At 41.3% G+C, this 26,742-nt stretch overlaps 2 protein-coding genes and 1 non-coding gene across 3 annotated transcripts; 1 reads left to right on the plus strand and 2 right to left on the minus strand.

Moving 5' to 3' along the window:
• Window positions 1–2,672: 2,672 nt before the first annotated feature.
• On the plus strand, window positions 2,673–18,976 carry sh3d19 (SH3 domain containing 19). Its single transcript, XM_070990617.1, has 21 exons — window positions 2,673–2,754; window positions 9,118–9,157; window positions 10,700–10,740; window positions 11,022–11,061; window positions 11,176–11,302; window positions 11,684–11,858; window positions 11,950–12,993; window positions 13,891–14,004; window positions 14,202–14,314; window positions 14,802–14,842; window positions 14,931–15,144; window positions 15,240–15,308; window positions 15,413–15,544; window positions 15,628–15,700; window positions 16,439–16,569; window positions 16,709–16,767; window positions 16,858–17,087; window positions 17,708–17,757; window positions 17,918–18,107; window positions 18,526–18,629; window positions 18,711–18,976. Exons 1-21 carry the CDS (start codon window positions 2,673–2,675, stop codon window positions 18,819–18,821), a joined length of 3,180 nt encoding a protein of 1,059 aa, XP_070846718.1. The 3' UTR covers window positions 18,822–18,976.
• A 514-nt stretch (window positions 18,977–19,490) lies between these two features.
• rps3a (ribosomal protein S3A) lies at window positions 19,491–23,373 on the minus strand. The gene is made up of 6 exons (XM_070979369.1): window positions 23,275–23,373; window positions 22,492–22,595; window positions 21,947–22,134; window positions 20,353–20,561; window positions 19,896–20,005; window positions 19,491–19,660 (listed from the first exon to the last, which is right to left on the minus strand). Exons 1-6 carry the CDS (start codon window positions 23,334–23,336, stop codon window positions 19,533–19,535), a joined length of 801 nt encoding a protein of 266 aa, XP_070835470.1. The 5' UTR covers window positions 23,337–23,373; the 3' UTR covers window positions 19,491–19,532.
• On the minus strand, window positions 19,771–19,841 carry LOC139350439 (small nucleolar RNA SNORD73). Its single transcript, XR_011603516.1, has one exon. It is a non-coding gene; the product is annotated as a small nucleolar RNA SNORD73 (small nucleolar RNA).
• Window positions 23,374–26,742: the final 3,369 nt, after the last annotated feature.

Genomic DNA, 26,742 nt, shown 5'->3' on the forward strand with positions numbered 1-26,742 from the left:
ACCGCACTAATCCTCATCTGAACGCTCCTCCCACTGAGCTCCAGCAGGCCTCCGACCACTGACTGAGCCTTTGGGCTTTTCCACGGGTTGTAGTTTCCCTCTTGAGGAATAAACCTTTGAGAATTGCAAAAGCAGAGGAAGTGCCGTAATGTGCTGTAGTAATGTTTTACAGATATTCACACAGATCAGCTCAGCGCGCACAGATGCCCAAAGCGCCGCTCCTCTTCACGGAGTTTCCCAAAAACTTACATCTGGTGAGGTTTGCAGAATCTAATTTCTATAGCACCGGATCAACCTGATTCTATTGATTTTAGGGCTACCAATAAAAACATTTTATAAGCTACTTTTACCAATAAATTAGATGTAACATGGATGCCTCGATATGTCGCCACCTGTTGGACAAAACAGTGAGATACAGGACATGATGAGTCAGTTACATGTTGGATTGAGTCTAATTTGTCTTTGAAAAAGAGACATAAAATACATCTTTCATGTACAAATGAGACAAATATTTGCTACAAGCATCTCTTATTCCCAGTGTAGTTGATCCAGAGACGTGTTCTTCCTCTGAAGCTCATTCTGTTCATGCTGTAGCTCCATATTTCCACACATTACATCCCTTCCTACATTTTATTGCCTCTGCGTAAAGCCGTGCACACTGCAGGCTTCAGTATCTCTAAATTCAGCGTTTCCGTCTGCAGTTCCAGTGGGATGGTGATGATGATTGTGATTTCCAGCATGAAATTATACCGTGGAGTTATGAAAAAGGCAGAACCTGCATTTATGCCTGATTGAAGGACGCATTTAGCCCGAGTCACAATTTAAACATTAAGTTTTACATCGAAGTTAGAATCAAACGTATCCAAAATGATGTGGTTCCCATTACGAAACGGAAAACCTTGGAGCAGATTTAAACTGTGGTGGAAAGTAACTGAGTACATTTACTCAAGTACTCTGCTTAGCTACAATTTTGAGGTACTTTCTTTGAGTACTTCCATTTTCTGGTACTTTATACTTCTACTCCACAACAGTTTAGGGCCAAATATAACTGTTTACTGCCTTCATTTGACAGTAGTCATGAGCATTTTGCAGACTTTTAATAATACAAAAGACTAAATTATGATCTAGTATTATAGATTAAGATAAAAATGTATTGATCCCCGAGAGGAATTCACAGTCTCTCCACAGATAATCTATATGAAGTAGTTAAACCACCTTCACCAGCTTCAACAGCTTTTTTTTTTAATTAATTAACAGTTTAATTTAGTTTGTTAAACCAGGCTCTAAAGATGAGCAGATCTGTAGCGACATCTAGTGGAAAAGCTTTTCAATTGCAACATTTCCCACGGAAGTGTTCATGAGGTGATGGAAGAAGTATTCAGAGCTCTCACTGAAGTAAAACTAACAGTACCACAGTCTAAAAATACTCTGGCACAAGTAAAAGCATTCAAAATGTTACTTCAAATTCTACTTAAAGAACCAAAAGTAAAAATATTCGTTATGCAGAATACTGCATATTATATTATTGGGTTATTACTTTACTCATCACTGAGTGGTTTACAGTAATCAATAAAAATACATCATATTATTTAGCTGATTCTGATTTATATTAATAATCACAATAAACGAAGCAACTAGTAAGTACCAGATTAACTAAAAAATGTAAAAGGTACAATAATGAGAGTATAAAGTAACTGGAAAAACTTGAGTGAAATCTGAAAGTACTGTACAAGTGCCTCAAGATTGTACTTGAGTGCAGTACTGGAGTAAATGTACTTGGTTCATGGGATCATTTCAGATGGCTTTGACTCAGTATCAAACACGTCAACAGAGATGTTAATGCTGAATGAGTGTCAGACATGACACCACCAACCTGGTGGAAAAAGTTTCTGCTGCAGTGTCCTGACACAGATTTTAAAAAGGACTCTGGAGTCATGTCTTAGTTGTGTTTCTTTCTAAAACTTCATTTGGCTTTAGTTTCCAACAAATCCAGCAAATCAAAACTTACACATGGAGGGTAATTTCTAGGTTGATTCCAGTACTTTTAGAGTTAACGTGTAAAATTTAAATACTTTTAGGACAGAAAACTGCTTTATGAGACTTTCAAACACCATTTAGAAACTCATGTTAATATAAAAACTGATAGAAAATACAAGTGAACACTGACTTTAAACAGTTAAAATATGAAAACTATTCATACTTGGACTCAGCAGGACTTGGTCTCATGACCTCAGTCTCTCTGACATTCTGGTTTGAAACTGTTATTTTAGCCATATGACTTTTATTGGTCCACGTTGTTTTTATGACAAGCTGTCCTGAGGACATAAACGCACCTCTGAACATTTTCCCCCACACCTCACCTCAACAAATGAATATTTTCTGTTGTGGGAAGTTTGAAGCGGGGCCTGGTGGGCTAATCCTGCCGTGACTCTGTACATTCCCACGCAGGAGTTGGACGGAGTTGGCTGTTGGTGTGCTGACGGTGAGCGGCACCACCTCCATCCACCGCAGCGCACAGACGCAGCCGCTGCGCACAGGACGAGCTCAAACTGCCGCTGGACACCACAGCAACCAACCGCGGAGACCCATGAGGAAACCAGATTCCTGCTGAAGGTTCGCTGGGATAATTGGTTTACATATTTGTTTTTATTTCTACATTGTTTTAAAGCTCGATGGCCGAAGCCCGGCGTGAAGAGGAGGAGGAGGGGGAGCGCAGAGACCTGCGGGACGTCCGGAACAGAAGCCAAACAACAGGTATGTTTGGAAAGTACCAGGCTGACAGCCCTCTGATGAGCTGAACGGTTTACTGCATCAAATAACGGATTCTTGGTTGAAAAAGTTTCATCATTTGGTGTCAAAATGGGAACAGACTCAATGCGGTTTGAAGCTGTGAAGTGAGTTTAATGTTAATTTTAAAGAGTAAACACGTGATTTCGCATGTTTTCACCAATTTACTCAAACACTTGCTAAATGATGTCATGTGGGTGTATTTTTCCTCCCATTCCAGGCAGCCATTGTTTTCCATTCAGTGCATTAATAAGTGAAAAAACAATGGCCAACTCTTGAAACTTAGTTCAGTTGTGTAAACCAAAACACTCAAAGTCAAGTCTGCTTTCATTTCGCTCACAGTTACATTATTGTTGTGCAGGGATGGAATTCAAGTGATTAGCTCACAAGAATAAAACGACATTCACAATTAAAGTCTGAGTTTGCTGTTTGATTTTCCTGCCATGCAGAAGTTAATGGAAACTACTGCAACAGCAGGAAAAATACATCATAACTACAGGAAAAATCTAAGGTTTACATGATTTAAGGGCGCTAACATGTAAAATCAGAAGCTGATTGATCTTGATCAGCTTTCTTTAAAACATCCTGACGTGTGAGTATCTTTACATGTGTGAGCAGCTGTGATTTGAGACCTCTGGTACTCCATCAGCTGCTTTCACACACAAAGCTCTTATGAAGGCTGGTCTGAAGCAGACCAAAAGGCTTGAGCTCAAAAGCCTTTTTTTTACATTTGAGATCAAATGAAACAGGACGATAGAAAGGACAGTTTGCTTTCATTCAGTTAAATTGATAAAATGATGCACGGTACATCACAAACAGGGAGCTGATTAGAAATGACTTGACGGCACAAATATTTCTTTGTGTTATCACTGAAAAATCCTCATTGCTCCATGAAGTGTCATCAGTGCCAGCCACTGATGGATTCCTCAGTGAATGACATTTATGCGCCTGCAGCGGTTCAGAGTAATAGTAGCCTCGGGCAGCAGAGGTGGAAACTTGTCTGTCGCCTCATTACAGTAACATCACTCACCTTTCCAGGCAATCACGTGGAGGTTTCAGAAACTTTGTCTGGCACCTCAAAGTGTGTCACCTGTGGCTGAGAAGGAAACAACTCTCTTTCTGTTTAGCTCTGAAGAGTTGAAACAGAGCCTGAAACTTTCATTTCCAGTCAGCTGCCTCACATGTTAATATTGAAACTGCCTCAGTTTTTGGTCGAATGTCCCCCCAGCTTTCAGAGGAAGGTTCCCTGTCAGTGTTCCTTGTTTGTCTTAGCAACACCTGGTGTGCAAACACTTATTCGTCAAACTCCTCAGAGCCCTGCCCTGCTCAGCTAACTGCAGCCAGAGTGCCAGCTCAGACCACCCCCACCCCAAACCACACCCTGACCCCACCAGCTGTCTGCACGGGAATGTCTGTCAGCCTCTCCGTGCAGACAGGCTGCTGTGTCATGAGCAGCAGTGCTTGTCTGAGCTTGATGCAGCTTTTATGCTTTCAGAATAATGTTTTAATGTGATACGATCCGTCATGGGTGGTTTGCACCGGCCCTCAGCTTCATGGATCCACACCATCTAACAATTTCAGGTAGTTTCCACTGTGAATCACTCGCCTGCATTGACACCATCTAATCTTCTCTGACTGAACGTCCACATCAGCCGCTGACAGAGTGTTAGTCACTCATGACAAGTGAGGGCAAACAGTCGCCTGTGAACAGCAACATGAATGTTGTTTTTATCCCTGTATGTTAAATATGGCACAAAAGTGGAGGAAGAAGTAATCAGATCCAAAGTAAAAGTAGTGACAGCACAATGTGAAAATACTCACATTGTGCTGTCGTATCAGAATTAAAAGTACTCATTGTGCAGTAAAATGAGCCCAGTCAGTGTTTACTGTTATATATTATGTTGTTGGATCAATAATACTGCAGCATTTTACTGTTGTGGATGTTTAAGGTTCAGCTATTTTCTGCAGAAATGCATCATGTTTTATAAGACCATCATATGTCAACGTTTCAGGAGGTCAAAAACAGCCTGTTTTCAGCTTTGTGACGATGCTTTTCCAGCTAATGTAAGAGGGTTTTTTTTAAAAGTTAATGTGTCTTAAGAAGCAGGAACATTTCTCAACCCATAAAGGAACACTTCATCTTCCAGTTTATGAGAAAAAATCAATTTCAAATTCCCCCCAAAATTGAGCTTTTCGCCAGACATGAAGGTTATGAGAAAGAGTAATCTGAAAAGTAACTAGTAACTAAAGCTGTCAGTAAAAAAGCATAAAGTTGCATAAAATGGAAAAACTCAAGTAAAGTACAAGTACTTTGAATTTGATCACATTCCACCACTGTGACACACTATGAAGTGAATCAGCAAACTTGTCGCTGCCTGTTGGAGAAAGCTAAAGCTAAACCTTTTATCAGACTTCACTGGTGGGAAGTTGTGGCTGGTGTAAGTCGGCACATGGAGGCAGAGGGTTTTTCTTTCTTTCCCTTTGTTGCCATCAGCTCCACCAGCTGCTCCGTGGCTGCTGTTACTCTGCTGAGTAATGTCAGCATGTGTTCAAGTGAGAGTGCAGCTGTGAAGGGAAACCTTTCCTGCTGACTTCAGCAGCTTCCTCCTGCGCTTGTGGTGTCTTTTCAGGTGTCAGCAGCCCGCAGATACCAAAAGATAAATCCTGATTACAAGCAGAATCCAAAATTTTATGACGTGTTCAAGCAAGTAGCCTTTTGTCCAGCGCCACCATCAGGTGAAAGATTAGATTTCTCTGGTATCTGCAAAACTAGTGACATTCCCATCAGCCTCAGCTGTGTTTGTCCTGGGTGGTTGTTAATCACATGTTAGCATGCTAACATGCTAAACAAAGGTGATGACTGTGGTAAACCTGTCACATGATTAGCATGTTATCCTTGTCTTTGTGAGCATGTTAGCAGGCTGATGTTAGCAATTAGCTCAAACACCAGTGTGTCTAAGTAAAACCTCATAGAGCTTCTAGCATGGCTATGGACTCTTTATGTGGAGGCTAGCATCCCCATAATGTTGTCAATATGAGGGCTAACATGCTAATCACATCAAAGGTTTGCCATGGTCATTGTGAGCATGTTAGCAAGCTGATGTTAGCTATAAGCTCAAACACCAGTGTGTCTAAGTACAACCTCACAGAGCTGCTAGCATGGCTATGGACTCTTTATGTGAAGGCTAACACGCTAATCATGTAAAAGGTTTACCACAGTCCTTGTGAGCATGTTAGCAGGCTGATGTTAGCAGTTAGCTCAAACACCAGTGTGTTTGCTTGTTGTAAGCAAGCCAGTCCATAAGACGATCACCTGCTAGTCTTGATATTTTTACATGTAAGCTCAAAAACTTGTCTTTTTAACCCTGATTTAACCCAGAGGGTTTATGTGATTGTAAATCATCTCTTAATACTTTGTGGTTTTTGTGATTAGTCATTTATCTGGTTACTTCAGCATCTTGCTTGTGCAGTAATTGTGTGCAATGGCCACCACTGACCAGGGTGAAAGTAAAAAAAAGAGCTTTGACTTAATGATTTAGTATTAGTACAATCAAAGCTGCTGAGGCTAATCATTTAAGTACTTTCAGACTAACGTCATTTGCGAATGGCACAGAGCTAAGTGAGCATCCCTGCGACCTTTTACTTTGTTGGAAAAAGTGATGGTGCAGTGTCACGTAGCACTTCCTGACTGACCACATTCCAGCTGATCAGATTGGCCAGGTAAACAGAGGAGAGCTGAGATATTACAGGGCCCTCCCTCTCTGCTCTGCTGTCTGTGGGTGTGCGACTGCGGGATTCATTGTCACACTCACTCGATGGACCAGGAGGGAGGATCCAGGTGGAAATATCCTTCTGATGCTGAAGATTTGACATTTACTGCTTTAATTCCTCACAGGTAGGGACATCACTGCATCGTATGACAAGAGACACACGTTCTGTACAGCACATCACATGCACGAGTGGCGGTAAAGTTAGCCAGACAACTGTGCTGCTGTGTACGTGGTGTGTGTGTGTGAAGTAACAGCTTAATACTTCGTCTGGCAGCTGCTAAAAAACTTTTTCCTCATTAAGTCAAAGTACAGAAGCTCTCCTTTTGCGTGTCGTTAAAGTGTAACTCGAGGAAGTCACAGTGTGACTCTGACGGATAACAATTAACAGGTGCGGCAGGTGGATCTGACGGCCAGTGAGGTAATTTCAGGCATTAAGAACAGCCACTGCCTGTGGCTTTCCTTCATTCTTCTGAAGAGATTAATCTCAAATATGAGGAAACAAATCAGGTCTTATTAGAGTAGATGGTTGGCATTACTGATACTGCTCCCGGGATTAGCTGTTAACCAGTGAACTGTTGTTTGGCTAAGACAGGAAATTTAGGTCACGGCCAAATAGTACAGGAAATGAGAGCGTTTAGTGTGTGTGTGTGTGTGTGTGTGTGTGTGTGTGTGTGTGTGTGTGTGTGTGTGTGTGTGTGTGTGTGTGTGTGTGTGTGTGTGTGTGACGTAGCTCCTGCAGGGTACCAGTTCATTTCACTTTTGTCTGAGTATACACTGAACTCCATTGTAAAATCAGTCATTTTAACACTAACTTTCCTTTTAACCTTTAATCCCTTACAACAGCCCTGTTTCTAATCTTTAGAGCCACCTGGTATTATCGTCATAGAATCACATAAACTCACCCGTTGAGCATTTTGCCGCCATTTTTTTGGACTTCTCTTTGTTTGTACATGGATGTAAAGTGTTGTTACGTTCAGTTACATTGCTAAATGTTTGATGGCTGCAGTAGATAAAGGTCTATCTACTATGCGTGGATTACATCTAATAAAAGATATTAGATGTAATTCATGTAATATACAAACACAGTAACGTGTTGCATTGCTCATTAAAACATATGAAGTTCTTTGTATCAAAGAAAATAACTTCTCATCACTTCCTTTAAATAAATTTTGTTTGGAAGCATTTCACATGAACTGGTTCATCAAGGTTTAATAGCTGATCCTGCTGGTTACTGGCTGGGTTCTTGTATTTCTAGTTTCTAAAATCCGGTCTGTAAGTCACTGCTTACAGATGGCTAATGGCTAATGTTAGCAAACTACAGACAGACTGATAATTTTGTGTAACTGATATCACTGATTCAATTTGCTGACTTCATGTCTCTCACCTGCTTCTGCAGCATCATGCTGCACTTATTAAAGTAAATTCAGGGTCTTCATATTTAATATTTGATCATTTTGGAGTCGATGATTTTTGAAGCTTTGACTTGAAGACAACAGCAGACGTTTGATATCATCTCTGCTGATGCTTGGCCAATCCTGCACTGCACACCTTCACCTCTGCCTTTTTTCAGGGGCTTTTTGCCTTCAGGTGACAGTCATCAGCAGGTGACACACATCAGAACTGACTGCCCTTAAGGTCCTTGTTGGCCATATCTGTATATTTGGGAACGTCCCCCTTCTGAAATTTACTAAAATTAGGGGACAATGTACTGCACTAGATGTGTTACAAGGCCTACACTGTTGACTGTGAATAACTTCAAACACCCTTAAAGCTGAAAGTCAGTACTTTAACCTGACAGTCATTGTTTCATTTCCAAGCCAGTGTCCTGAGTGGAGTCAAAACAAGGAAAATCTCTCACTGTCCAGACACTATCGGGCTAAACATGGACAATACAACTATATATACCATGAAACAAAATCTAAATTTCAAACATGGTGATGATCTCTTTAATCTCACTTAGTTTGCAATGAAGCAAACGGCTGAGAATGGCTGCTTTATGGTGATATTGGATTTTAGTGTGATATTGCATCAAAGTACCTTGATTTGTCAGGTATTTAGTTCACTGAATTAGACAAAAGTAATCTTTGACATTTGTTCATTCACCCCCAATTCAAACGTGCTCTAACTGTAGAGCTGCAGTTAGAAATGTCTGCCTTCTTCTTGAATATAGTGGAGCTAGATGGTCGACTTGTGTCCTTGTGTTTGTTTTCCTAAATGCTCATAACAAGGTCTGAGCATGATCTCGATTAATTATGATTTCTGGAAAGAGATGCTGCTTATTGTTTTTTCTTATGTGTTTTTTGGCTTTGAGCAACACAAGCTGACTGCCATGTACTTCCATTATATTTAAGAGTAGCCAGATGTCTCTACAGCTGACATCTCCAGGACTCAGCAGCTTACAATTAGAGTTTCTACTGCATCACACTGTATATCTATATAGAGGATTTAAACCATATAATTTACTCCTATAAAAAAATTATAAGCGACAGAAATCTTCATGACATGGATGTTATCTTTGCTGCTTCTTGTAAAACCGACATCTCTTTGTTTTCCTCTGCAGATCATCCTGAAAGAAGCAAGCCTGATCATTTACATTCTTGGTATGTCATTTTTTCCCATTAATACCAGAAGCTGTGGATCCACTCTTAGTTGTTAAAACTGTGTCTGTTGCTGGGGAAGGGGCTCTGTCCCTTTAACATTCAGATCTGCTGATGGTGAGGTTGTGAATGGACCAAACAATGCACTGATCTATTCTCACCGGCTCCCAGAGGGTCAACACGGGGACGAATACATCATGCTGCACGTTTTTTAGTTGTTGTTGTAGACATCAAGGAAAGTTAAGCCTCAGCACTGACACTTGCAGAACTCATGGAGATCTGAAAAATTCCAGTTTATGGTGGATCACAGGGGATGTTTTTGGTCTTAAGATCCTCGTGTTTACAGCTCAGCTAATCAATTAAATAACCCACGTGGTATCGAGACGAGGGCCGGGATCGCTGGTCTTTCCCTCTGAGAGTTTACATCATCCTCCTGCAGTCGGTCTTTAATGAGCGGGAAATGTGTTAACGATGAGCCTGCCTCCACTGTCAGGAGAATTTACCGTAGCTTTGGTAAAAAGACTGTAAGCCCAGAGCATCACAACTGTTTTAATCTCTACACTTTTAAAACGAGAGAAGCTCAAAGACAGCGGGCCTGAATATCAGAACGTGATGAGATTTAAGGATTAGAAAATAATCTTTACCACTTAGAAGTAAACAACCTGAGGATATCAAACCGTGTCCAACAGGTTCGGCTCCTGTGTGGAGAGAGCGTGGTGTAGATGAGTAGTCATTTGTCCTGTGTTTACCTGGACGTGGCACCTTTTACTGGGCACCATGTTTATGTAAGGTAGGTGGTTTTCAGCTGAGCACATGAATAACAACTGCAGGGCTGTTATTCTTCTCTTATGTAACTCTTAAAGTCACCATCTGTAATACTGGAACCATGTTTTGACATAAACCTGTGGCAGTACTTCAGTTTTCTGCAATCTATTTAAAATATTTTTGCAGTTTGATGAAAAATAATGGAAATGTGAATGAATATTTAGAGTGTTTGACTTAAGCCTTCTTGCTGTTCCCTTAATTAAACCATAACTGGCTTTGATTGAGCAGCTTTGAGCTCCTTCTGCGCACATGAAGCTATAAACTTCATTCAGGCCATTTCCACTGTAAAAATGTTTAAATGTTCTTTTGCACTTTAACCTCTTTACAGCTCTTTTCTTATTAATGACCCCATCTGTTTATTATGTGCCACTCCTGCTCAATGTTTACATCCAAAGCAATAATCTGTCCATTTAGTGATGATACTGCTCATTAAAAGGCATGATGTCTTCTTTTACTCATCTCTGTACATCTCTTATCCTTTTTAAATCATTTTCCTTGTTTCTTTTTGTACGTTTTTTAGCTTAGATGTTACCTTTGTATAACTTGGCATCAGCAGTATAAAGTAGCTGTGTGATTACAGCGTATTGTATTATGCTGGCCAGGGGTGAGTGCAGAGATTTCTGTTGAGCAACTGAGTCACCACAAAGGTATGAACCCAGTTGTCTGTTTGGGCCTCACACCTTCATGATAAATGGGATTCCTTTTCTGCTCCCTTTTCAGCCAAGGACCTCTGTCTTCCATACGAGCTGCTATCAAACGGAGTAAGTTTGTCAAAACTGAGCTTCAGTGATATTTTGAGAAGAAGGGTTAACTTGTGAATAAGCTTTTTGAAGAAAAATTTAAATTTCTAGGGAGAGTTGGCAACATTTTCCTCAGAAATTTGTCAATAAACTTATGTCATTTTTACCAAAAGGAAGTGAGATCTCCTCATAAATGTAGAATTTTGGTTGTTTCATGTAAAAATGTTTATTTTAGATGTGAAAAAAAGTTTGAAAGCAGGCAAATTTACGACATATAATTAAAACGATCTTTCTTCCTTCAGCAAAAACAAACTCCCAGAGTGATCACACGAGAGACAGAAGGTAATGTAAACGACGTTGTCAAATCACATCATCAACAAGAAATAAATTATCTGTAAGTGTGAGTATTTTGGTGATCTGAATGGCTGCCATACGTTTGTGTGGTTGGTGTTTCAGGCGACCAGAGATCACCATCGTCTCAGCAGAACCTCTGGCCAGTAACGGCTGGTTCTCAGGATCCTCTGTGGTTTTCCCTCCTCCTCCTCAGCCAGGCTGGTCTGCAGGCATCCAGGCTGTCTCCCAGGTACGCCTCGTCCTACTGATGGTGTTTCATTCCACTTGTGTGTTTTTTCATGAGGTGTTATGACTGTGCTCCTGTGCTGTCCCACAATATTTCTTTTCAATCAAATAATGAAAAAAACACCAAATGCAAACTTAGTGCAAAATGTTTTATGCAGAAATGAGAATTTACTGGAATACACACCATGTAAAAGTATTTAATTGTAAAATGTAAACTTTCATTTGTATCCTCAACAGTAGCTGCAGCCCTGTATGTAAATCATAATTGTATATACAGCAACAATACATCCTGACATACTCTGCAGGTACCATAAGCAGAAATGCCACAGTATACAGGAAAATAACATGTGTGGGTGTGTGAACACCTTTCTTTTTCATGACTTAGCCCCCACCATCCTATGACCAGGTGATTCAAGAGAAGACCCAGGAAGAGCACATTGTCAAGCCCACTGCAGCCCCCCGCCGGACCACCTGCACCACCACAAGCGCCACACAGACTGACCCTGTGAGGGACGACACCTCCACCCCTGCCCCGCCGTCAGCAAAGAAAAGACCTGCTGGTGAGGCATGAGAGAATCACTGGTGGTGGTGGTCACCCTATTTCTGCTCTGCGTGTGATGATTGTTTCATGGTGATCATGTTGCCTTGCAGGTAAAAAGCCACAAAAACCACCAAGACCATCACTGCCGAAACCAGTGGAGAGAGAGCCGGCCACTAAAACTCTTGCACCCTGTGATGAGAAGGCTGGAACAAACACTACAGTATCCACAAACACTGAGGACCAAAGCGACTGCAAGTCAGATGTAAATCCTCCCGATCAAGCAGATTCCTCTAACACAAGCACCAGATCTGTCACTGTATACTGGGACATTCCCACAAAACCTCTGTCTGCCACTGCTGCTGAAACTACTCCCTCCTCCTCAGACTCACAACACAGTCAACGCCCCGTTCCACTTCCTCGCACAAAATCCCGAAAGCAGGCAACTACAGAAGAGGTCAAAGTTCAGACTTTGGTCAAGCTCAGCGAAAACTGTGAAAACAGTCACTCTGATCCAGAGAACGTCTCAGCGAATCAGTATTTAGAGGAATTATTAGAGGTCTTTAGTGCAGATAACAAGGGTGAGGACAACAGTGACATCGTTAACCATTCAGACGAGGCTTTACGAGGTGAAGATGCTGGTGGCGAGATGACCTCCAGCCACAGTCATCGCAATATCCTGTCCAGGATCCAAGCCTTTGAGAGCCAGGCTAGCAGCGAGGAGAAAACTGTGGTCGAACAAGCCAAACCGGAACCTCGACCCAGGAAGGCGTCCATCAAACCCCCAGTTGCTGCTAAACCCTCTGTGCCTTTTAAACCTCAGTTTAACCACAGCATAGATAATGACAATCAAAATGTCTCATCCACAAACATGCCCCAAAACCCTACACCAACCCCCAGACCCCAGCCCCCCCAAAAACCTGCGGGTCTATCCATAAAAGAGGAACTAGATACTTTACTCAAAAAGGGGGCCGTCCCAGACAAATCACGTCCTCCACTGAGCAGAGCCATCAGCATCTATGAAGAGGAACCTTCGCCACGTCCCCCCACACCTCCAGTGAAGCCTTTCAAGGAACCCCTGAAACCCAACCTGAATATAAACAACCACAACTCAGCCTCCATGTCCAGAGAGAATGAGTATGTGCAAAGTCCATCAAGTGAGTGCTATTTTATTTTCAACTGTATGTTGTGTAAAGTGAAATGAGGCTACTGTTCTGTAGGAATGCACCTTAATGAGTATTTTATTCCTTATAGATTGATCTATTGACTCCTTTGTTGACTGTTTATCATTATAATAAACCTTTATTTGTAGGTGAAAATTTAAAACAACAACAACAACAAAAATAATAACCAATACCCATTATCAGAGATTAAAGTCTTAAAATAGCTCACCCCATCTGAGCAACAGTCAAATAACGGGCATTCAATCAATGCTGATGATAAATTAGCATAGTTTAGCTAGCAGCAGCTAGCAAACATTTTGGCATTTAAAGGAATAGTTTTGGAAAGTGTGCTGAGTCTATTTCTTTTTAGAAATAGAGTTAGATGAGAAACTGGTGGAATTAGCCTAGTTAGCTTGAGACCAGAGGCATCAGGAAACGGCTAAATCTGACTCTCACCAAAATTCAAAAACACACCTATCAACAAATGAGATTCAGAGTGTTGATTAGTAAGCTTTGGATGTCTTTTTTAGGTGTATTTTAAACTTTGGAGAGAACCAGGCTAGCTCTCCCTGCCTCCAGTCTTTGTGCTAGGCTAGGCTAGGCTAACTGCCTCATGGCTCCAGGTCCATACTTAACATACAGACATAAGAGGGACATAAATCTTCTCACTTCTTGGCAAAAAGGCAAAATGTAAAAACTTTTCTTAAATTACTAAATTTACAATTTAAATAAATGTAAATTTAAATCAGCAAGCACTGTTGTTCTGGATTCTAAATGACGTATTACAGTCAGTGTCTGTGTCGACATTTCCGACTCCTGAGTGTCCAAACTTACTGTTTAGTGTGACATTAATGCAAAGCCAATGTGTAACTCCAGTGTCTCTTTATTCAGATCACACACCGGTCAAGCCTCAGCATAACGTGGACAGCAACGGAGGCTCTTTCTCCAGACAAACCGTAACACGGAGACCAACCACCATCAGGGTCCCCAGCAGAGCTGCTTCAAGTGAGCCCACCTCCCTCTAATTTATCTGATTTACTGTCAAAGTATACTTAAATTTTTAGATATGATGTGTGCATTTTGGTGCTAACATAGATGAAATGTTTATATGCCATATAAACACATACATACTGTATAATTTCAAAATGCTCTCAGGACTCATCATGTTGGAGCACAGGTTTTCAGTATGTCTCTCTTCTCAGTGTCAGATCAAATTCAGGACAGCCCCCCTCCTCTTCCTGCCCAGAAGCCCGTAGGGAACCTGAACACCTCAGTGACCCACAAACAAAGCCTGCCACCCATCCCCACCCTCCAGGTGAGATTTTCATCACACTGAGTCGTCACACACCTGTAAACTTCAACACTACCTCTGAACAGCTCAGAAAGGTTAAAGGTTGTAGCCTTGAAAATGCAGAATGGGAGTGATTTTTCTTGTCTTTGTTCACTAATTAACCTCTCACGTATTTCAAACTTTGCTCTAACTTTTGATTCTAATCAAAAGGTTTTGTGCTGTTGGTGTAAATCTGCTCAGAACCTGAGATGTGGTGCATTTTGAGGCCAGAAATCTCCTGAAATCAGGTTTATCTTGTCTGTCAGCTGTGTGACTTACCTGCTTCATTTCCTTTGCTTTTCACAAACAAAGACGCTGTTGTGGCCCCATGAATACATTGGCTGCTGTTGAGCTGAAGCTAGCCGTGGCTGAATGCTATGTATTGTAGCCTGGTTTCTAGGGTTTCCAGTGCTGTAGGCTGTGCGTTTGGTTTTAGTGCTAATAAAAAATGCACACTCGGATTCTTCTGCAGGAGCCGTCCCAGTTTGGGCCAGAGTCATCACTACCACCTCGGTGAGTGAAAGAAAAAAAAATATAACGGTTAAGTTTAAACTGTGTACACTTTGCAAAGATGCAACTTCATGATGGTGCTGCACTTCAGGAGGCTGAGCACAAACAAACCCCTTCCACCCCGGCCACCTCCAGCCAAAGTAGGCCCAGGAAGACCTCCCCCTCCCAGCCTTCAGGCCACAGGTCGATCCCATTCAGCATCACGGCAAACATCACCAAGACCCCAGGCACAGAAACCCCACAGGAAAGGACCTGTCTTACCTCCGAGGCCCAACCCAGGCCACCGTCTCTACAACAAATACACTGTGAGAGAATTCCCACTGCACGACTAAGCACTGTAATCAAGTTTCAAATACAGCTTGATGAGCACCTGTTTTTTATTTTTGCTTTCTCTCACCAGCTTCAGCTGTCTCATGGGATTGCTGCCGTTGACTACAATGGGAGTAATACGGGAGAACTGTCTTTTCAGGTGTCTAAAATAAACTTTACTGGCTTACATTGCCTTTCAATTAAAGTGCAATATTAGTAATATTCCACAATGACAGTGAATATCTTTGTTGGCTTTTTCAATAGAAAAATGAGGTGCTTCTGCTGCTGGGGGAGACTGATCACAATACATTTGAGTGCCAAGTTGGAGACACCCGTGGAAAAGTTCACAAGTCTCGCATCAAGGTCATAACTCCTCTTGACATGTCCCCACCACAGGTAAGCAAATCCATGTCTGTGATACCTGAGGCAAACCTGCTCTGATCCACTAACCTTTAAATGTCTTTGCTCTTTCCCTGTAGGGTGTGGGGCCTGCTGGTTCAGGTGGAGCTGGTTATGAACTTAAGATGCAGGCCATATATGACTTCAGTCCAGGTGACGCATCAGGTTTTTTTTTTTTTTTTGTTACAAAAAAGCTCTTAATACTGACTGGGATTAGACAATAACACAAACATGAGGCAATATGCTAATAGATTAGTTTGACATTTTGGAAAATACTCATACTTATGTTCTTGAAAGAATTTGACAAGAACACTGATACCACTCTTGTGCTAAAGCTAGAGACTGGAGGCAGTTAGCTTACCTTAGATTCAAGACTGGGAGCAGGGGAAACACAGCTAGCCTGACTCTCCCCAAAGTTAAAAAATAGGTACATGGATTAAACAAACTACATACAGAATGCTGATAAGTCAGCAGTTTAGGTGTTTAAGTGTGAGAGCCAAGCTAGCTTTATGTATGCTGGAGTCAGGGGGTGATTAGCTTAGCTTAACAGAAAGACGGCAAGCAGGAGGAAACAACTGTTCTGGATCTGTCTGAAATCCAAAAATATGCCTACCAACAGCTGAAAAGCCACCAATTAACATGTATCTCATTTGTTTATTCATACACAAACTTATTAACACTTTAGAGAGAACCAGGCTGCTTCCCATTCTCATGCTAGGCTAGGCTAACAGCCTCATGATTCATGATGATTGATGCAGGTTCATTTTTGAAACATAGACACCGGCTGGCTGAAAATAATCCACATTAATGAATTTTGGAAGTTGTGAGTTTGTTCAGGTGATGTTTCTGATGCCACAAACAGCTGATGAAGTGTTTCCTGTGCACACACAGAGGGTCCGAGCGAGCTGGGTCTGAGAGCAGGAGATGTTGTGACCATGGTGGAACAGGTGGACAGCGAGTGGTGCAGGGGCACCTGCAGGGGATCCACTGGTTTCTTTCCCACCAATTATGTCAAAGTCCTGGTAAGTTTCAACAACTGAAATTCATTCTTGCCAAGCATTCATCACCACTTTAGTGAGAACAAAGCTTGTAATTTAGAGTTGTGCACTATGTTTAAGGAATCCCAGAATTAAAAAATTTCATTATCTTTTCTCCATTTAGTCCAATTCACCAAAACCCCTCCCTGAGCGCAAAGCGAAGCCACCACCTGCAACAGTCAGGTACTGTTTTTACATCAGAAATCATTCGCATTAGCCTTTAAAAACCACGCACTAACCTGACGTTTGAAATGCTGTTGCCTTCTCCTGAAGTGGTCCCAGATGTGTGGCCAGGTTCGACTTTGAGGGGGAGCACGGTGATGAGCTGTCGTTCTCTGAGGGGGATGTGATCCAGCTGAAGGCGTTTGTGGGACAGGAGTGGGCTCGGGGGCAGATCGGCAATGTTACCGGTATCTTCCCTCTTAACTTTGTGGAGGTCATTGAAGATCTGCCTCCACCGCCGAGTCAGCAGCAGACACAGACCTCCAGGATAGCACTGCCTGGTAAGATCACCTGGAAGCATCAAGAAATCCATTCATTCTTATCACTATGAGCCGATTTGGCCACAATTGCGAGTTGAAACTACATTACACATTTATCTTGCAGCTGTGTCTGTCAGTGAAGGCCTTTTTCCATCCTTTCCCTTTATGTTGGCTGGCATCTCCCTCTGTGGCATGTCAGGAATTTGTTCTTATGTTTCTGTTTCATTAAATCGCTGTTTACAAAAGGTCTCAGCAGTGAACCGAGACGAAGACGCTCCTCCGAAATCTCTGATATTTTATTCATTAGCTCAGTCAGCTGTTGAACTTTTACTTTCTGCAGCTTTCTTGATGGAATCAACAAGTTCTTATGAACTCAACCCAGTGGAATAACTGTGAGAGAACTTTATCTCTGTTTTCTCTGCAATTAACACCAGATAACATAGTCCAGGAAATTGTGAAATTTGAAATGCCTTTTGAATGACATTCAAGTGGAGAAATAAGAAATCTTATAAATACTAAATTTGTATATTTATTTTATTGGCCTACAAATCCCCAAATATTAAACCTGCATTATTTGTCCCCTGATTGGATAACATTTGCATTTCATTTCTAGTAAGCTGTCGGCCGTTTTTTCCTCACAGGCATGGTTGCTTCTCCGAGTGCACACCCTGAAGCTGCCAAACCTGCTCAGGTAACTAATATTTATATAAACACGACATCAGAAAGGGTGGTGTTGGTTTTGCAGCAGATCCAGTGTGTCCTGTTAGACAGAAAAAAAAAAGAGTGATAAAGATTTGCTCCAGGTGAATATTGGACATAAGACTGTCTCCTCTGTCGTCCTGCTCCCTCAGCAGGCGTCTCAGTCCAGTGTGGAGTGGGTGGTGGCTCTGTACGACTTTGCCGGGAACGCAGATGGAGATCTGTCCTTTCAACAGGGCGACTGCATCCTGATCAGCCAGCATATTGACGCTGAGTGGAGCCGCGGCCGGCTCAACGGCAAAGAGGGAATATTTCCCCGGGCTTTTGTTGAGAGCTGCACAGGTACGAAGTTTTCACAGCATCAATATGTCGATATACCAGTGTGGTATTACTGCCTAAATACCTTCAATGTGTTGCCATCATGGTAGCGCTACCATGTGGTTGGTGGTGAAAATAATGTGTTAAATTACTGACAAAGGTGATGGTAAATTACTTTTAAAAGATGGAAACTGCTTTTTATCTTCAGTTGTACTGTAGACATTCAGTGATAGTCAATAGTTTGCAGTACAGCTACAACCATTATTTTCTTCCAACTGCTGGTTTGACTGGATCAAGATATTCAGTTTACTACTCCATAAGGCAAAGTACCAAATAGTTAAGAAGCTAGAAGAATCAACTATTGATCAATCAAATTGTTTCAGCTCCAATCAAATCAAACCAGCATCGTTCTCATTCATTGAGTAAACTTCTTCTTCAGCAGGCCAGCAGTCATCGAACAGCCAGCAGCATGTAGCTGCTGGTGGCAGCAGAGCCAGAGCTTTGTATGACTTCACGTCCGACTGTGATGAGGAGCTCTCTCTGCAGGTAGTGATTGATTTATTTTAAATTAACAGATACAAATATTTACTGAGATCACCAGCATTCAAACTCTCACTCCTCTCTCAGGTTGGGGATATTATAACTGGTCTGGAGTCCATTGATGACGAATGGTTCCTGGGTGATCTGAGAGGCAAACGGGCCCTGGTACCTAAAAACTATGTGCAAGTACTGGGATAGTGCCGCAGGGCCCTCAGCACAAAAAGAACGGGACACTGCTGGATGATTGGAACTGAAATGAGATCTGAGGACTTGTTTTCAGCAGCGGAAGTCTGAAGTGAACTCTCTTCAACTGGAATACAGTATTTTATTGCCAAGTAGCACAACATCTTTTTTAGCCACTTGCTGCATTAACTTAAAATTAAGTGTTCACTGAATAATTTATCCTGGTTAGAAATAAATATTAAAGCTGGCTGGCAACTGCACATTTGCGCCATCTGGTGGTTCTTCTCACTACACTCAATCACATTAAAGTACATTTTGTGCATGAGGTACTACAAGTCATCACTTTCTTTCATAATCTGGTTTATGTGGAATGAGATTTAAATTTAAGCCAGACCACTTCAGATTAGTCACAACTCAAACGCCCTGTTGGGTTTTCTACCCATTGGATTTTAATCCATTTTATTTCCATCTTGGAAGCACCAGTTTGCCCTGAACTGACTAAATATTAGAAACCACTGCTTTTATCTGATGAACTTGTAATGTTTTGAAATGCTACATAAATAAAATTTGTATTTATTATAATGCAAAGTGAGTTTTATGCAGTTCAGGCCTGATATTCCCAAATCTCTCGTTGCTTGTGTCTCTACTAGTTACTGTGTGCACAAAACCACAAGATGAAGAAGGTTGTTGGTCATTTACATTTTTTATTAAATCTGTCAGGGTGTTTTAGACTGTCTCCTGGATGGGGGGCTCATAGCCATCAGCCCTCTCCACCTTGGCTCCAGTGTCGTCACCGGATGCCTTTGCAGCACTGCCGGCACCGCCCTCTCCGTGGAGCTCCATCAGTTTGCCCACTGCAACAGAACAAAGAGCCTTTAATTGACTGAAAGGACTAATTTAAGCAGCAACAAAGTCAATCTCCACACAACTGCTGAAAAACAGATTTTTTTTCTTCTTGTGAGGGAACATCAGCTGATCTCAAGAGATGGTAATCAGGTGATCATCTGGGACCGAAACAGTTTGTCATCATGCGTTCCCTCAGGAAGACAGACCCTCAAGTATAACCAGTGTTACAACTGCATCACTTACACTCAAACTTGGGTTTCTTGAGCATCTTGACCTTGCGGACGTAGACGTCGTGTAGAGGGTAGATGGACTGGCAGGCCTTCTCAATGTCCTTGCCAACACTGTCAGGGATCCTGGAACACGACAATATGCGACACATTAATGCAAAGGCTAATCACAATTCAAACCATTTTCAGAGACGATGCCAAGTCTGCACAAACTGGCATGTTTAACCAAACACCACAACATGTTAATACAGGAATTTAGTTTCATGAAAATAAACTAACATTGATAAATTATGCTGTCAGGGTGAGGCCAATTAGCCATTAATAGAACAGCTGAATGTGCTCATCTTGAATGTGCAATAAAGACTGATATTTTGGTGAAGCTGCCCTTTAATTTCCAACAGTCCTCTGTGCACGGATAAAAATATTTTGAACAAATGGTCACTGCGAGGCAGGAGAATCTGTTCATGACTTACAGCTTGTTGACGACTTCCTTCAGGTCGTTGGTCTGAACCTCACGGGTCATGATCTCCATCATCTTCTTGCGGATCTGGCGGACCTGCTGGTGCTGGGCGTAAGAGGTCTTTCTGATCTGGTTGGTGCGCTTCTTTGTGAAACCCACGCAGAACAGACGCAGAAGGTAGCCGTCGGTGGTCTTCACATCCACATGGGCCTCAATCATGGTCTGAATGGAAAGAGCACATGAACACAGATTAGACTTGATGAGGAACATTTGACACCAACAGTCTCAACCTCTCACCTTTCTGTTTGTGACATTACCTGAATTCCTGACCCTCAACTGTGAGGCAAGCCAACTTCTGCTGTGCTCACCTTGCCTGCACCTGATTCTTGCCCCATTTCCTTCTTCACACAACACATTCAGTTACTAGAGGGTGAATAATATTGTAAGACAATCCCTCCTTATTCTAAAAACTGAAACTTTTGCAACCAAACTCATGTGTTGAATCCAGTAACTAAACCTTTCTTCCACTAATAAGCCCCTTTTATCCAATTGCTACATCAACCTGACTGCTCTTTCATGTTCATTGAGCTCAATACAAAGAAAGCCTGGTGGTGTTTCAGGATTAGAAAAAGTTGCATCCCAAACTCAAAACAAGTCTTTAGGCTTCACTGCTGGGGCAGGATGGAAAGTTTGTGAACTGTCTGTCGTTTCATCCTATACAAATACTGAGCAAAGCTACACAACAGAGTCTACCTGAAGCATTTTGACTTTGCTTCTAAGGAACTAAGGACTTGAACTGTTTGTTTCTTATGGTCTGTTCCTACTGAGCTTCACTGCAGCTGCACAGTACACAAACACTGCCAGCTGTGATAATGGTCACATATTAGGATGGAATCATGACCCTTCAGCAGAACTCACTTAAGTTATTGTATAAAACACCTCAGTCAGTTCCCCCAAACTCCAGGACAATTTACACCTGATTCACAAATAGATGATTTGTGAGAAGTTCCTTCTTGTGAAAAGCTGTGGTTTCACCAATTTACTCCAATATTCTTATGCGGTCTTAAATTCCACCACTCATGCTACGTAACAGTGACATTATCCAAATGATTATGGCTGATTATTATTCAACAGCACAAATAGAGTTTTTATGCTTTACTCAAGACAAGCATCCGTGCTCTTTCCTAGCAGTGTCTCCACAGCTGCATTCAGAGGCTCTTCGGTACCAGTTTACAACTGATAACACCGGAATAGTTGATCATGCACCTAAAACTAGACAAGCATCATTCTCCAGGTAGTCCACAGATTCAGGCATCTGCGCTTCCAGTCACAATCCAACTTCACTTGTACACCAACCACTGCTCCTAAAATCAGCTCTGCTTGTAGGTGTGCTCGCCCTATTTTTATTTAAGGCATATCAACCTCACAATCAACATTTTATTGTAGAAATGATCAACTTGTTAACAGGGCTAGGTTCTGAATCTCAAAGGATGGAGGACTAATAAGGATCTGGCAAGTATTGCTTGGTAATTTGACATAACTCACATTGATTACTGTGACATTTTCAGAAGAACGTTCAATAGCATTCACAAAACCATGATCGTTACCTGCCATTTCTTGACCATGGAGCACATCTTATCGCGGGTCAGGTCCATGCCGTGGAAGTTGGTGAGGCAGTTCTTGCCCTGAACATCCTCGGTGATGAGCTTGAACTTACGGAAGGCCACCTCATCGTTCTGCAGGTCAGCGAGGCTCACCTCGAACACACGTCCTTTCAGACCATCAGAGGCGATTCCTAGGTGAAAAACATGAATAAGTTAGAAAACAGGCACAAAACTAATGACAATGCCTGAAATCAGAGGACTCTTAGTAATGGGAGAATCAACTAATAACAGTTTCACATGTTCCCGCTGTAATACCAAAAGTTTTCCAGCATAACTAACACGTGGGTTTCCATAGAATTAAAGACCCTACCTTTCCTTAACATTCACAGCATGACTAAGTTTCATTCCTAAATTTAATCTCATTCATCCTGTCAGAGACACTGGCTACGCATGGAGCTTGTCTTCTGCCTGTGACAAGATACCATACAGGACAGAGCTGAATGTGAATGTACACATACTTAAAGAGGATTTACTCTATTCAGACTTACTGGTTCCCTGAGTCCTCGTAACCAAGGTCTTGCCAAGATTGCGGATGTTGAACATGGCTGGTGCCTTGACATCATACCAGTCCTTCTTGGAAAAAGGGTCCACACTGCATAGGAATAACAAGCATAAATGACAATTCACTCGTCGGCACAAACCAGAATACAGACGGGGGTTGTACAGTGGGCTTGCGAGGTTCAGGGCAGACTCGCTGCTAGCAAGCTAGCTAGCTAAGCATGCACCGCAAAGGACACTGATCCCGCGAGCAGGTATCATGGAGGATTGGCTTGTTTCAAATCAATTCACAAATGTCAGCGATTTCCTAAACAGCACGGCCACACAACACAGCCGTGTTGTTATTTTGTGGACACTACCATTATCCTGATCCGTACTAGCTTTTGACTGCCGTGTTGATAGATAAGCTCGGCTAAATCGAGGCTAACATTTGGCAAGTTAGCCTTTCGCATGTAACGCAATTTGCCGTATCAATACAGCTAAACTGGTTACGTTACATTTTTATGCGTCCTTAGACAGAATCTATTTGAAATGCAATATGGAAGTATGGTCATCATAACTAAGTAATCACACACTTCTACAGCGCAGACCAAAGAGACACAGCATGTTATAACTCCATCCAGCGCCACAGAGGCCGGCGACGACGAGACTAGCACCGGCCGAGTAACATCCATTAAAAATCGGCTTCATCCTTCAAATTTCTTGCACCGCAGCGACCATTGCGAAATCGGCAAACCCTGTTTCGTGTCATGAAGTGTGAATTTGTTACTTACATCTTCTTTTTGGCACCTTTTTTGCCGCCTTTAGTCAGCCTCTTATTCTTGCCGACTGCCATGTTGGCTACAGGGAGTGAAAGAGGAGGAAGCAGAAAATCCCGCGAGAAATAAAGAGATTGACCGAGGTTGTGAGAGTTGCCTTATCTCGCGAGTCCTTGTAGCTTCTCTTGGCGCCCTCTGTCGGTAAAAGGCTAATACTCTGACAGCTTCATGCAATGCCTGTTTACCAGGTAAATAACTTTGCTTGTGGTGTCCATGGAAGTCAATAACCACCATGATGGTTTTAATTCTTAAACAACAGAATATCTAACTGTGATACACTGAATACATTTTAAACACCAGTGAATTTGTTCTGTATGAACAACGTCTTTCTGAATTTACCTGTAGTAGAAAGTTGAATAGATTGGAAATAATTTAGCCTGCTAAGGATAAATAATCATGCCTAAATTAAATTCCTCCACAACCGAATGTCTTTTTTATTTATTATTTGATAAGCAAACAAAATATCTGATAAACTAATAACAATCTTGAAAAATTACTACTTTGATTAATTAATTAAGCACAGATTTCAATAGACCACAATGCATTAATTTAAGGCTGTGATCATTAATATGCTATCTATTATATATACAGTGCATAAAAGTATATACAATGCATTTACTGTGCATTTGTCACACTGACCAAACATAACGCTATAGCCAGAATGATAAACTTAAAATGTCGTGCTTGGATGAATTAGAGTTTATTTGAAATAAAAAAGACAACTGATATTGGATCAATACTATATTTATATTATGATACCAGCAAATCAATTAATATGGAACTTTTGTTTCTTTTTAGTTTCTGCATTTCTCTAAAGACTTCCACCATTTTTTGACATTGAATTAAAAGACTACATAAACATAGAACAATGGACTTAAAAGGAAAAAATGCAAAATATTTCAGATAGAAATTCAACATTCAGTCGTGATTGAATTTTATAATGACTGTGGATATTAATGTCTTTGTAACAGTTTATTACAGGCTGCATATCACATGCACCACATATACTGTGTTTAATTTGTACTTTACAGTTATTTTAAGTACCCAGCTACGGTGCAGTGATTACTTGGATTACACAATAAAAGAAAACCCATCGTCTGTGAGCAGGCAGAACCTGTCTCTGGGTGTGTTAACGCGTCATGTGGGTGTGTGGCTTGTTGTCCACCCAAACTGTAACAAAGAGAAGAATTTTGTCTGTTAGTAAAATATAATCAAAGTCTAAAAAAACATCTCCTCTATGCTCGTTGTGTTCAGTGTTCATGTCCAGTGTTGCTCCTCAGACTGTGAACTGACGGTTAATCAGACCGCATTCGTACGTTCCTATCTAAACAAGTAATGAAATTCTGATAAATGCAGTGTCTCTGTGCATGTGAGAATTTATTGGGAGGTGAAAACTGTGCAGCCATTAAACAGGAGCAAAAACATTGCAGCAGAGACACCCTAATATGTCCATCAATATTATTTTAATAATTATAATATTATCAATGCAGCTAGTGGTGCCATTTAAAATCTTTTCCCCGTAAAATACTTTGAGGCCTTACACCTGAAGGCACAGGGCTACATTCAGCCTTGCAGCTGCTTGTTTGGTTTTTCAGTGTCCTCTTCTACATATATATTTGCAGTTTTTCTATTTATTTAACCTAAAATCTCTGCTGTGTTGTTTGAAACAAGCATCAAGATGAATCCTCTGAGCTTTTGCTCAACACAGTCTGAGTGTAAATCTCTTAGCAAGTGTTCATTGATTTAACTGTTGTCTTTGACACTAAATCATTTGCAGAAAGGATTATCTTCTGCCCAGATAGTAAGATTTTCAAAAAGATGGCAGGAAGAGAGCAAAAGATGATTGCGATAAAACGCTGATATGTCACAGAAAGCCTCATTTTCTCTGGAGCCCAGTTAGAACAAAACATGGTTCATGTACAATTCAAAGGTCAGTGAGCTTTTCAAAGCCTTATTTAAGAAGGTCTACCTTTGGGCTGCAATGAACACGTCTGCTGACTTCAGATCATTACATCAGAGACGAGGCCCACGTCTCATGGGTGGTGCTGCTGCTGGCTTCCATGACTCCCAGGGTCCCTGAGGGTGCAGCTACACTTTACTGGAAGGTCAGTGGTAACAGTGACGCCAGCTGCCTCTGTGGCAACAACACTCATAGCTGCTCAGCCATGGTGCAGACCAAACATGACGTCACCAACGAGCAGAGGCAGCAGAAGACAAATGCTCTGAAATATGGCCGTGGTTTAATGAACACAGAGTACTTAATATAGATTTCCAGCTTGGGTTTAATTTGGATATCATGGAATACTACGCGCAGATGGAACTGGGATCTCTCATCTGTTCAGATATGTAAACATCTCACATGGCACAGGTTGTCAGTGGTAATCTGAAAAGGCAAGCAAAGCAGAGCTGTCACTCTGCTTTAATGTTTGGTTTCCACTGCCTCCGGATGCAGATGTCTGTCCATGTGCTGCAGAAAAACAGAGTTCGAAATACATTTTAACCCCCTTTCTGTTTATTTCAGCTCAAAACTGTGTTTGATGTTTGCTCATAACTTATTAGACTTCCTAAAACAAAAGTTTCCCTCTGCAGCTCACCGTACGGCACAGTAATGTACTCATTCAAGCCATTTTTTCACCTGTCACATTCTGAGATGTGTTTTTTATCTACAGCTCCTGAATGATTTAGATTTTTTTTTCTAAATTATAGAGCTGCTGATTAGTTGTCAACTATCAAATTAATCTGCAACTATTTTGAGAGCCAATTAATTACTCATGTGAGTAATTGAGTTAAGAAACTGAAACTGAATATTTTCTCATTTTTTACTCCTCTATGACAGTAAATTGAATATCTTTGGGTTGTCGTGAAATCAAGACATTTGCAGACATCATCTCGGGCTTTGGGAGACACTGACCAACATTTTATTGACCAAATAATTAAACAATGAATCCCTGATGGCTTTGGGTTTTATAATGTAGTAGCAGGTAAAGCTCCCACTCTGTTCAGCTTGTTAACTGGTGTAATAAAAGCCAAAGTTCCTTATTTTATAGCAATAAAATACTATAAAGTCAAAATCAAAAGGTTGTCAGTGATCTTGTCAGATTAGCAGTAGAAAGCAGAGATTATCATAAGTGTTTTGGCCTAAAAGAGATGAAAAATTTAAGCGAACTTTAGTGAAAGAAGTGCTCAAATACTATAAATACTACTACAGTGTAACAATACCCTGAAACTGATGGTCTAAATTCAAAATAAAAGTAGAAAAATTGCATTGCATTTGTTAGCATTGCATCACTGGATTATTACCGTGGCACTGATGTACTATGAACAGCATTTTAATGTTCCAGATGCTCAAGTGGAGCGTTAAATTTTCCAATCACGCACATTAATCAGCTGTTAACCATCTGCACTGCCATCTCCGGAGTGTGA

This window comes from Chaetodon trifascialis, chromosome 2 (genome assembly GCF_039877785.1).
Source record: "Chaetodon trifascialis isolate fChaTrf1 chromosome 2, fChaTrf1.hap1, whole genome shotgun sequence".
NCBI lineage: Eukaryota > Metazoa > Chordata > Actinopteri > Chaetodontiformes > Chaetodontidae > Chaetodon > Chaetodon trifascialis.